At 37.0% G+C, this 12,311-nt stretch overlaps 1 protein-coding gene, 1 long non-coding RNA gene and 2 other non-coding genes across 5 annotated transcripts; 3 read left to right on the top strand and 1 right to left on the bottom strand.

The window, feature by feature from the left end:
- Nucleotides 1-108: 108 nt before the first annotated feature.
- Nucleotides 109-4,054, bottom strand: LOC113691990 (GCN5-related N-acetyltransferase 7, chloroplastic-like). Its single transcript, XM_027210323.2, has 5 exons — nt 3,616-4,054; nt 3,004-3,159; nt 1,395-1,490; nt 1,154-1,274; nt 109-544 (listed from the first exon to the last, which is right to left on the bottom strand). The coding sequence occupies exons 1-5, from the start codon at nt 3,952-3,954 to the stop codon at nt 372-374; spliced, it is 885 nt and encodes a 294-aa protein (XP_027066124.2). The 5' UTR covers nt 3,955-4,054; the 3' UTR covers nt 109-371.
- A 1,019-nt stretch (nt 4,055-5,073) lies between these two features.
- LOC140008486 (uncharacterized) lies at nt 5,074-11,838 on the top strand. Of its 2 annotated transcripts, XR_011815853.1 has the most exons (3): nt 6,243-6,624; nt 6,834-8,131; nt 11,634-11,838. It is a non-coding gene; the product is annotated as an uncharacterized lncRNA (long non-coding RNA). The 2 variants fall into 2 exon arrangements; XR_011815852.1 differs by lacking the exon at nt 11,634-11,838 and having other exon boundaries at nt 5,074-6,624; nt 6,834-8,256.
- Nucleotides 7,619-7,751, top strand: LOC113694391 (small nucleolar RNA snoR74). Its single transcript, XR_003449347.1, has one exon. It is a non-coding gene; the product is annotated as a small nucleolar RNA snoR74 (small nucleolar RNA).
- On the top strand, nt 11,201-11,333 carry LOC113694390 (small nucleolar RNA snoR74). Its single transcript, XR_003449346.1, has one exon. It is a non-coding gene; the product is annotated as a small nucleolar RNA snoR74 (small nucleolar RNA).
- Nucleotides 11,839-12,311: the final 473 nt, after the last annotated feature.

Genomic DNA, 12,311 nt, shown 5'->3' with positions numbered 1-12,311 from the left:
TTCCAGTAATGTCAACGGCATACTTTCACAGACTGATGCCTAGCGATTGAATAACCTGCAGGCATTTCCAGCTAGGAATGTAATGTGAGAAGGCAAGTTGAGAATCAGTGCAGGAACTGTTATCTTCTTTTCTTTTTGACCATTCAACAAGCGACAGAAAGAATTGACGTCTTGAGTTACATTCAAATTGAGCATAGTACATGTACAAATTAAACCAATCACATTCCGTTGCCCTCCTGTTGTACCCCGAAATAAGGGGGAAAGAATCGCTACGTAGCAAATTATGGGTCACAGAGCTCCGCTAGTATACCGACTATTATGGTACACGGAGTTGGAGAAGAAGAGGGAAAGGTATAGGAACAATGATAGCATTACAACTCATACGTGATTGGAAGACCTATCCACAGAAGAAGCCTTCTAGGTCGATCAAGAAATCTTGCTTGCCATGCAGGTTCCTCATTCTCCCGAACAAAACCGCTTTTGAGGTATAGATTCCTTGCTGGCTCATTATCAACGGCAACATGGACATACAAATCACTTATACCTGAAAAGTATGACAGTTTATTTGAAGTCAAATGAAGTACATCAGCTTAAATCTATAAAACGTAACATCACGAAATTAGACAGGAAGTGGTTTCTTAAGAACCTAATGTGGACAAAATACAAACATCCATGCACGTATATTCAAACACAGAACAGCTTTACCAACAGCAATACTTACACTTGTTACTTTATTGTTTTAATAGAAATAACCATGCACATGCAGATTCACACAGAGCACAGCTTTACAAACAGCAATACTTACATTTGGGCACTACTTTATCATGTTAATACGAGAAGTACCAGAAAAGAGAAAGATGCACTCATTCAGATGTAAACAATATTTTTCGCAGTCAAATCCTCACTTGTAATCAAGAGTGCTTTCTGATAATCAATTACTTCCTTGCATTTGAATAGAAGTTTATGTACATATTGGAATAGGTTGTATCTACTGGTTTAAATTACAACTGTAAGTCAATCTCACATATGTATGTATGTATGTATGTATGTATTCAGCTCTTTAATGATAAGGTGACCAGGGAAAGAAACAAATCATTATATGCAAAATTGAGGACAAGGGAATATAAATCAATAGGAGACAAACAGAGGTTACCCCAATTTCTAGCAACTATCTTTGCTTTTGCAATGACATCATAACCCAAGCCATTTCTTTGGAGTTCCTTGGCAACACATACATTGGTCAGGTATGCCCTAGCAAAATCAGCTCCAATTCCCTGTCAAGATATAGAGTCAAATTCTTAACTGCTTTGCCTTTACATTTCAGCCATATCTCCAAAGAGACTTGGCTGGTGGACTTTACCATTGCCCAAACACGAAACTAGTGTAATAATTACCTTTGGCTTCATCCCTGTTATTTCATCTGGAAGCCTGATACACTGGTTAAGGTCTAAGGTACCAACAACCACTCGTTCCTCTTGACCTTTTGAAAACTGCGAAACCACAACAGCATAAAACATCTAAATGCGCTGCAAAATTATGCAAACAAAGGGAGACAAAAATAGGTCATAACCTTGTGATGAAGCAATGAACTAAACATCATCAGCATGTTCTCAAAAAGATTCAAGTTAATTCCAAAATGAGCAGCAAACATCATGAATCTGAAGGTTCCTCACTAATCCATTCATTCATCCCAAAACAGAAAACAGCAGCAACATAATTTTATAAACAGGTAAAAGTACTTGTGCCCTTTAATACAGAACAGATCATTGACATTTCTCTTATTAAAATACTGCCCTTCCATCTACCACGTTAAGTTATAGCGTAAAGGTGGCAAAATATACAAAATTAAAGAAGATCTTAACCACAAATTTAGCTATAAACATGGAATCCAGAATGTAACAAAACATGATTCCGCCTTCAATGATAACTAATTTAAGATTTGACGTTATGAAATCTGTTTAGCAAAGATAGTTGCTTGAAAACTCAAATTACAAACAAATTTCTCACAAATCCAGTTGAAGGATGTATAAAAAATTCATAGGCACACTAGCCCATTGGACTGTTGGTAAGCCAAGTCCAGCTCACATTCTGACACCTTTACCCCATTCTGAATGCTTACATGACCATATGACATTATGTATAACAACTTTTTGAGCAGATTTTGCACAGCCTTCTGAACTTATGATCATCAGATAATATACAGGAAAGCCTTGTTGCCTTTTTTCTTTCCTTTTCTTCCTTCTCTTAAAATGTATGAGCTAAAATTTAAAACTAGATGGGGTATCCTGTGCTCAATAATGTCTCAGCACTTGAATGTGCAGATTGAGTGAGACACTGTCAATCTTTCAGTGCAATAGAAGGGAACAGAAAAAATGAAATAACAAATTGAAGAATAAACACTTGGTCAACCATATACTGCCTTCCCCAATGTTCTTCTACTTGGGAACAGTCTAGTGTTAGCAAGGACTATGACCACAATTTAGAATTATCATCGTCAATCAAAAGCATCAACTCATACTCAAAATATCTTGTGCACAGCCAGCAAACCAGTCATACCAATCTTCACACAACCAGTAGATTGTGACACAGCAATGGTGACAGACCATTTGAACCAGAACTTGAAACTATCTACTGAACTCTAACAGACAAAGCAGACCATACAAGATAAGCCTGCAGTCTAAAACTAACAGAGTAGGATGCCGACTCATTTTGCAAGTAATATCTACTGAACCCTGATCTTCCAAGATTCAAACCACGAAATCAACAATAACGAAAGCTCATAAGTTTACAAGTTAATCACAACTGAGGGACAAAGCCCCACTAATGAAACAAAGAAGAGAATGGGAGAAAGAAAAAAAGGTACAAGCAAAAAATTGGCAATTACAAAACATTCCAAATCCATTAAATGTTTATACACATGGATAAAACTGGCCCTGCTAATATACCATTTAGAGATGACAGTATTTAAATTGAGTATTAGGAACAAGACAGAACAAGAATTACCTTGCAAGACTTGCATAAATCATCTGAGATGGTTGCTACTTGTGACCATGGTAATGTAGCATTAATACAAGAGACCTTTTTAAAGCCCAACCGTGTCCCTGCTATGCGTTCCTTAAGCGCCTTGTATTCATGTTCGGCCAAGTACCTTTTATGATCCTAATAATACTTGACAAGTAGAACATACTATCAGCATTACATTGATCATTTTGCACATACATAGTACTGCCTGAATGTCATCAAAATCATTTCACATCAGTTGTAGATTATGTATTTTAATAGAAGCATTACATACATGGCAAAGCACTGGAATCAAACAGTTCAACTATGGCTTCTTTTCATCTGAATCAAATCCAACTTACTCTATCAGAATGAGGTTCATATACAGCCAATAAATCATCTTGATTACCAATACGCTTCCCCTGTTGCCAAGTTTCTATTTTTAAAAAAATCCCATAAGTTTCTTATCACTCTTAACAAGAAATTAAGCAAGAACAACTAAATCACACACTAAAAACTAAGATAAACAAAGAACAAGAGAGTTAAAAAAAAAAACTTTTTTTTTTTTTATCAAGGCAACATGAAGGGATTTGAGTTTGGAATCCTCAGACTCACTTGAATGCCAAAGTCCTGGTCTTGGAAGTCATAGAAAGTTCGGACGCGGAGACAGGCTGCAGCCCAGAGCTCAGTGTCCGAAGTGGCTTCAGAGACATCTAGGAATGACTTGTCAATTCTTATTTTTTGTGGTGCTGATTCCTTTGTGGTTGGTTGTGGTGTTTGCTGGTGGTTATAAAGTTTAGAAGAGATGGACAGTGACAAAAATGGTGGAGGTAGTTGGCGGTGGCAATGGGTGGCGATCAGGGCGGTGGTGGTGGTGACGACAGGGTGGACTTTTGAGTTGAGCGGACAAGGTGATCTTAGGATAGCCATTTCCAGTTTTCCTCCGTCTTTCATCCAACTTCCGGAATTTCTTAAAATACCATTCTTTTGGTTGGAGGCAAAAGCAAAGGATCCACGATGGAAAAAGAAAATTTGCAAATTTAGTATCAAACTCAAAATATTGGTGCTTTTCAGCCTCATTTGATATCTTTTCTTGATTCTTAGTACATCGAACAAAGGAACCTAGATGTTTCAAAAGTGATATATTTCAATCTAGAATTTTTTTTCATGAAATTTTCGATCTAGTTAATTACCAAAGAAAAATAAAATAATTAATTAAGTTGTCAAATTTTACAGAGAAAATATTTTAAAAAAGTAGAAAGAAAAACATAGATTACTAAATTGTGCTATGATAGTTTTTATAGAATATCTTGTTTGGATTAAAATTTATTTTAATCATTTGTTTAATATATTAGTGTAGAATTTTTCTAACGCAATGTACTTGAGATCGTTAGAAATATGATAATTAAGTGCAATATTTTTTTTCCAAAGAATGCATTTGCAAATAATTTTTTCAAACGAAAGTATAAAAATAAGAAGTACGTAAGAGACAAAAAATATAGAAAAGAAAAGAGAAAAGGTATCCAAACAAAGAATGAAGCCTAAAACATAGCTTAACCTCCATTTTCAACTATATAAATATAATTAAACCTCAATAAAATTTTAAAGTTGAATGTTGTACAAATTCTCGAGTCCAAACTACAAAAAAAAAAAAAAAGATTAAAAAGTACTATAAAATATTGAGAACTAAATTGAGACTTAGTAAATACTTAAAGGACTATTTTAGCAATTCCCTTCACCCATTCCTCGAATTAGGACTGCAAACGAATCGAGCCGCTCACGAGCCGCTTGAGTCAAAGTTCGATTCGAGTTCGGTCAAACCCGAACTCGAGCGACTCGTTTATGAAGCAGCTTAGGCTCGTTAACTCGACAAGATTTATGAAATTATAAAAATACCTCTATTTGTATAACTAATTACTAGGTTGGAATTCAAAAGGAAAAATGACCAATTTCATCCCTATACTTTTATACTTGTGCCAATTTAATCCTTTTATTTTATTCTTGACCAATTAGATACCTTAACTTAAAATACAAGTCCAATTCAAGCCCTTTGCGGCGGCGCCACCAAAAAATATCAAGTGGCCGGGAAATTAACCACATAATAAGGGCTATTTTGGAACATCGCTTATGGGGTTCTAAAAAAACCAACTAAAATCATACGGTAACAGAATTAAACTCTAAAATCATACCAAACTGAAAGTGACTTATGTAGAAAATAATTAGGGTTATAATTCAAGAGATATTTGGGCAATTGGCCATTGCAGCAATGAATGTGGACTTCCCGGTACCGGAGGGCCAGTAGAGGAGATAACTCTACTTCCAAACCCGTCCTAATCGGTGATAATACTGTTTGCACTTGAGGAAGGATTCTAAATCCGACTTGGCTTTGTTCTTTGAGTCCGAGTCCATCACGACAGAGTCAATCATCGCCGGATGCGTGAAGGGAACCGACCTCCACTGTCCGTTTCTCTGCGGCTCTTCCTCGATATTGATGTAAAGTTTGACATCCTTTTGCTGTTCGAGTTCCTCGAAGACCGTATGGATATGCTAGAGATAGGGGCGCATAATTCTGCGCTTGTCGGACTACCTGATCTTGAGAACCAGCAATTTCAACCCAGATCTATCACATTTCTGGCTAATCTAGAACAATCGAGCGTCGAGGAAATTGTCGAGGACGAGGTTGATCTCGTTGGGTTTGGCACCGGAAAAGAGCTTGGTGAAGTCGGAGTCCTCGACGGGCAGTAGGGAACTGAGGTAGGTGTGAACTTTTCGGTGGAGTTGATTTTCCTGCATGTGGTCGTTGAATTAGGGAACTCTGTACAACTGGTATCTGTAAAATTTGTCAGCTAAAGTCTGCCACCAATTGTTCGTGATATGCAGAGTGGATGTTTTGGGCAAGAATCTAAAGATTAAAAAAGGGAATACGATTATCAACAAGAGTAAAATTGGATTTAGAAAAAACATGGTTGATGACGCTATGATTTGTGCCTAACGATAATTACGAAGTATAAGAAGAAAAAAAAAGGGATGATTTTAATTCTGTTATCGTATGATTTTAGTTGGCTTTTTTAGAGCCTCATAAGTGATGTTCGAAAATTGCCCTTATTATGTGGTCAATTTCACGCCCGCTCGATATTTTCTACTGGCGCCGCTGTAAAGGACCTCAATTGAACTTGCATTTTAAGTTAAGGTATCTAATTAGTCAAGAATAAAATAAATGGACTAAATCGACACAAGTATGAAAGTATAGGGACGGAATTAACCATTTTCCCAATTCAAAAATCAGAGGCTTAGAGCAAAAGTTATTTTTCACAAATTGAATTCCATTTCTAATTGCTTCTCCCGCATTTCTCTCTCGGTCTTCCCTTCACAATTTCTCACACAAACCCTAGCCACCGCCGCCACGAGTGCACCACAGTTGCCACCACCACCGCCACCCTTAAGGCCTCAATCAATTACTAACACTTCAGATCAGAAGAGCACGTGTTGGTATGAAGAGGCCACAAGAACAAAGATACTTCTCAAGTCTTACTCTGGTCTCTGGCCCATCTCTCGCTGACTAAAACTGCCTTTCTCAATTAATATTCGCAGTCATCAATTGATCCACGCCTCCCTTATCAACTTGTAAGTACTACTACTATATATCTAGGTTTTGTAAGTGGGGTGGCGTAGTTCCTTTATTATTCTTGATGTAAAGAATACCCAAATGTCGGGTGTGGTGTCATTGGCTGATCGTTTTCATTCTTTGATTTTTTTTTCTTTGTTTTTTCCCTTTTAAATTGGGTGGGGGACTGGGGACAGAATGCTAATTCTAGCTATTTTGGCTTTTGCAGGAATGACTCCTTAAAATATTCGGGGAACTCACCAGAATGTTTACCACCAAATTCCTCTGAAGCTAGCTAGTCGTTTCTCTTCCATCTTTCCCCCCTGCAATGCGACTTATTCTCAGACAAGGCTAATCACTTTCTTTGTCTTAGCTTTTACGTTGTAAAGTTAATTTTCTGCAATTCGACTTTGAGCCTCGCTTTATTGAAGTCTTTTTTTTTTTAATTCCTCACTTTATTATTCTCTCTCTCTCTCTCTCTGGAATCATTTGAACTAATGGATGCTTCGGTTGAGTTAAGAAATTGCATTATGACTGAATTCGGTTGGATTACCTGCTCAGGAAACGATTTTCCAGTTGCATGGGTTTTAGTTTTTGTGGGGGTTCTGGAGCAGGATTGTGTATTCTGCTAGCATAGTTTATATTTTCTAGAGCAGGATTACCCCCGGTTGCTACTTATTTCCCTCGGTTTTGCTTAATCAGTTTATATATTCTGCTAGCATAGTTTTTTTTTCCTGTGAATTCTTTTAATCATTTTTTTCAGTTTGTTTTCTAGTCAATTTTGTGTAAACTGCTTAAAAAGAATCACAGTTATTTCCAGTTGCATTTGTTCAAAATCTGTTTGCAAACTCGAGAACTAACATATGTCCATGAACATATATTTGCAAACTTAATCTACTTATTTGAAGGTCATTTAGTTCTTTTCCTGCTGTATATGTATTTTTTTGGATTATTTATTGGTCCTATAGGTTCTTCTAGGGTTTTTGATTGGACTTGTCGGTAGTATAACCTGATGAAAAAGCAGGGGCATGTTGCCATTTACTGTGAATGGGTCTCTTGTAAACTTCAGGGAAATAAAAGTGTCTTTTCATTATTGCAACCTAATTCATATGGATTTCCCTATTGGTTTCTGTAGTTAAGTGCATTTTCATTATAAAGTCAAGGCAAATGGCAATTGGTTTCCAAAAAAATTGTACTAGTATCTATTTCCAAGAGAGCATTGTCGATCAATGTTAAGTGCTGTAGTTAAGTGTTGTATTTTTGCAGTTAAGTGCTATTTTTTTGGGGCTGTTTTTGCACTTTTTTTTCTTGGCTGATTTTTGGCTGCTTGGGATGATTTAATATGGAAAATTTGATAGAATGTTTTGAATTGAATGTTTGGGTTGATATTTTGCACTTATTGAATTTTTGAGAGTAAGAGATGGCTGTCTAATCATGGCTTGTCCAGGTTCAATATGTTTCTGTTGCTGATCAGAGGAAGAGAAGAAGTTCGTGACTTCAATGATTGTGCTTAGTTTGTACTTTGTAGTTCAATATGTTTCTGTAGTAAGAAGTTCTTGGCCTGCTTTTGGTTGCTATTTACTTATTTCTGATGTTGAACAATGTGACCGAGAATGTTGAACTTGTATGAAGTGCTGGGCATTTAAATTCTAGATTTTTATGTGACACGTATTTCTAAATTTATGATTGTATTTAGTGAAAATTTTGTAGGTCTTTTTCGATTATGATCATGTGAAAAATTATGGTCAATTGTAGCCATGAATTGTAGGCTATTATTATGCTCATAATTTGGTTAGGAATAAGTTGATAAAATGATGTTTTTGTTAGATAAATTTCCAAAAAATACCTCTATTTGTATAACTAATTACTAAGTTGGAATTCAAAAGGAAAAATGACCAATTTCATCCCTATACTTTTATACTTGTGCCAATTTAATCCTTTTATTTTATTCTTGGCCAATTAGATACCTTAACTTAAAATACAAGTCCAATTCAAGCCCTTTGCGGCGGCGCCACCAAAAAATATCAAGTGGCCGGGAAATTAACCACATAATAAGGACTATTTTGGAACATCGCTTATGGGGTTCTAAAAAAGCCAACTAAAATCATACGGTAACAGAATTAAACTCTAAAATCATACCAAACTGAAAGTGACTTATGTAGAAAATAATTAGGGTTATAATCCAAGAGATATTTGGGCAATTGGCCATCGCAGCAATGAATGTGGACTTCTCGGTACCGGAGGGCCAGTAGAGGAGATAAATCTACTTCCAAACCCGGCCTAATCGGTGATAATACTGTTTGCACTTGAGGAAGGATTCTAAATCCGACTTGGCTTTGTTCTTTGAGTCCAAGTCCATCACGACAGAGTCAATCATCGCCGGATGCGTGAAGGGAACCGACCTCCACCGTCCGTTTCTCTGCGGCTCGTCCTCGATATTGATGTAAAGTTTGACATCCTTTCGCTGTTCGAGTTCCTCGAAGACCATATGGATATGCTAGAGGTAGGGGCATAGAATTCTGCGCTTGTCAGACTTCCTGATCTTGAGAACCAGCAATTTCAACCCAGATCTGTCACATTTCTGGCTAATCTAGAACAATCGAGCGTCGAGGAAATTGTCGAGGACGATCTGGTTGGGGTCGAGGACGAGGTTGATCTCGTTGGGTTTGGCACCGAAGAAGAGCTTGGTGAAGTCGGAGTCCTCGACGGGCAGTAGGGAACTGAGGTAGGTGTGAACTTTTCGGTGGAGTTGATTTTCCTGCATGTGGTCGTTGAATTGGGGAACTGTGTACAACTGGTATCTGTAAAATTTGTCAGCTAAAGTCTGCCACCAATTGTTCGTGATATGCAGAGTGGATGTTTTGGGCAAGAATCTAAAGATTAAAAAAGGGAATACGATTATCAACAAGAGTAAAATTGGATTTAGAAAAAACATGGTTGATGACGCTATGATTTGTGCCTAACGATAATTACGAAGTATAAGAAGAAAAAAAAAAGGGATGATTTTAATTCTGTTATCGTATGATTTTAGTTGGCTTTTTTAGAGCCCCATAAGTAATGTTCGAAAATAGCCCTTATTATGTGGTCAATTTCACGCCCACTCGATATTTTCTACTGGCGCCACTGTAAAGGGCCTCAATTGAACTTGCATTTTAAGTTAAGGTATCTAATTAGTCAAAAATAAAATAAATGGACTAAATCGACACAAGTATGAAAGTATAGGGACAGAATTGACCATTTTTCCAATTCAAAAATCAGAGGCTTAGAGCAAAAGTTATTTTCCACAAATTGAATTCCATTTCTAATTGCTTCTCCCGCATCTCTCTCTCAGTCTTCCCTTCACAATTTCTCACACAAACCCTAGCCACCGCCGCCACGAGTGCACCACAGTTGCCACCGCCACCGCCACCGCCACCCTTCAGGCCTCAATCAATTACTAACACTTCAGATCAGAAGAGCACGTGTTGGTATGAAGAGGCCACAAGAACAAAGATACTTCTCAGGTCTTACTCTGGTCTCTGGCCCATCTCTCGCTGACTAAAACTGCCTTTCTCAATTAATATTCGCAGTCATCAATCGATCCACGCCTCCCTTATCAACTTGTAAGTACTACTACTATATATCTAGGTTTTGTAAGTAGGGTGGCGTAGTTCCTTTATTATTCTTGATGTAAAGAATACCTAAATGCCGGGTATGGTGTCATTGGTTGATCGTTTTCATTCTTTGATTTTTTTTCTTTGTTTTTTCCCTTTTAAATTGGGTGGGGGACTGGGGACAGAATGCTAATTCTGGCTATTTTGGCTTTTGCAGGAATGACTCCTTAAAATATTCGGGGAACTCACCAGAATGTTTACCACCAAATTCCTCTGAAGCTAGCTAGTCGTTTCTCTTCCATCTTTCCCGCCTGCAATGCGACTTATTCTCAGACAAGGTTAATCACTTTCTTTGTCTTAGCTTTTACATTGTAAAGTTAATTTTCTGCAATTCGACTTCGAGCCTCGCTTTATTGAAGTCTTTTTTTTTTAAAATTCCTCACTTTATTGCTCTCTCTCTCTCTCTCTGGAATCATTTGAACTAATGGATGCTCCGGTTGAGTTAAGAAATTGCATTATAACTGAATTCGATTGGATTACCTGCTCAGGAAACGATTTTCCGGTTGCATGGGTTTTAGTTTTTGTGGGGGTTCTGGAGCAGGATTATGTATTCTGCTAGCATAGTTTATATATTCTGGAGCAGTATTACCCCTGGTTGCTGCTTATTTCCCTCGGTTTTGCTTAATCAGTTTATATATTCTGCTAGCATAGTTTTTTTTTTCCTGTGAATTCTTTTAATCATTTTTTTTCAGTTTGTTTTCTAGTCAATTTTGTGTAAACTGCTTAAAAAGAATCACAGTCATTTCCAGTTGCATTTGTTCAAAATCTGTTTGCAAACTCGAGAACTAACATATGTCCGTGAATATATATTTGCAAACTTAATCTACTTATTTGAAGGCCATTTAGTTCTTTTCTTGCTGTATATGTATTTTTTTGGGTTATTTATTGGTCCTGCAGGTTCTTCTGGGGTTTTTGATTGGACTTGTTGGTAGTATAACCTGATGAAAAAGCAGGGGCCTATTGCTATTTACTGTGAATGGGTCTCTTGTAAACTTCAGGGAAATAAAAGTGCTTTTTCATTATTGCAACCTAATTCATATGGATTTCTCTATTGGTTTCTGTAGTTAAGTGCATTTTCATTATAAAGTCAAGGCAAATGGCAATTGGTTTCCAAAAAAATTGTACTAGTATCTATTTCCAAGAGAGCATTGTCGATCAATGTTAAGTGCTGTAGTTAAGTGTTGTATTTTTGCAGTTAAGTGCTATTTTTTTGGGGCTGTTTTTGCACTTTTTTTTCTTGGCTGATTTTTGGCTGCTTGGGATGATTTAATATGGAAAATTTGATAGAATGTTTTGAATTGAATGTTTGGGTTGATATTTTGCACTTATTGAATTTTTGAGAGTAAGAGATGGCTGTCTAATCATGGCTTGTCCAGGTTCAATATGTTTCTGTTGCTGATCAGAGGAAGAGAAGAAGTTCGTGACTTCAATGATTGTGCTTAGTTTGTACTTTGTAGTTCAATATGTTTCTGTAGTAAGAAGTTCTTGGCCTGCTTTTGGTTGCTATTTACTTATTTCTGATGTTGAACAATGTGACCGAGAATGTTGAACTTGTATGAAGTGCTGGGCATTTAAATTCTAGATTTTTATGTGACACGTATTTCTAAATTTATGATTGTATTTAGTGAAAATTTTGTAGGTCTTTTTCGATTATGATCATGTGAAAAATTATGGTCAATTGTAGCCATGAATTGTAGGCTATTATTATGCTCATAATTTGGTTAGGAATAAGTTGATAAAATGATGTTTTTGTTAGATAAATTTCCAAAAAATACGAGCTAGCAAGCTGCTCACGAGTCAAAATTTCCAGTTCACGATTCGAGCTGCTCGCGAGCCAAAAATCGAGCTTCAACTCGCGAGCCTTATCGAGTCGAGTTCGATCCTAGCTTTTTTCAGTCGAGCCTATGTTTCTCTGGGTCGAACTCGAGCCTCAATTTCTCTGGGTCGAACTCGAGCCCACCTATTTTTAAGTCGAGCTTGGCTCGATAAGTCCAAAACTCGACTCGACTCGCCTCGTTTGCAGCCCTATCTCGAACGCCCGTAAAACCCCTTTG

Source organism: Coffea arabica, chromosome 6c (assembly GCF_036785885.1).
Source record: "Coffea arabica cultivar ET-39 chromosome 6c, Coffea Arabica ET-39 HiFi, whole genome shotgun sequence".
In the NCBI taxonomy this organism is placed as follows: domain Eukaryota; kingdom Viridiplantae; phylum Streptophyta; class Magnoliopsida; order Gentianales; family Rubiaceae; genus Coffea; species Coffea arabica.
This window is presented reverse-complemented; position numbering and strand designations above follow the sequence as displayed.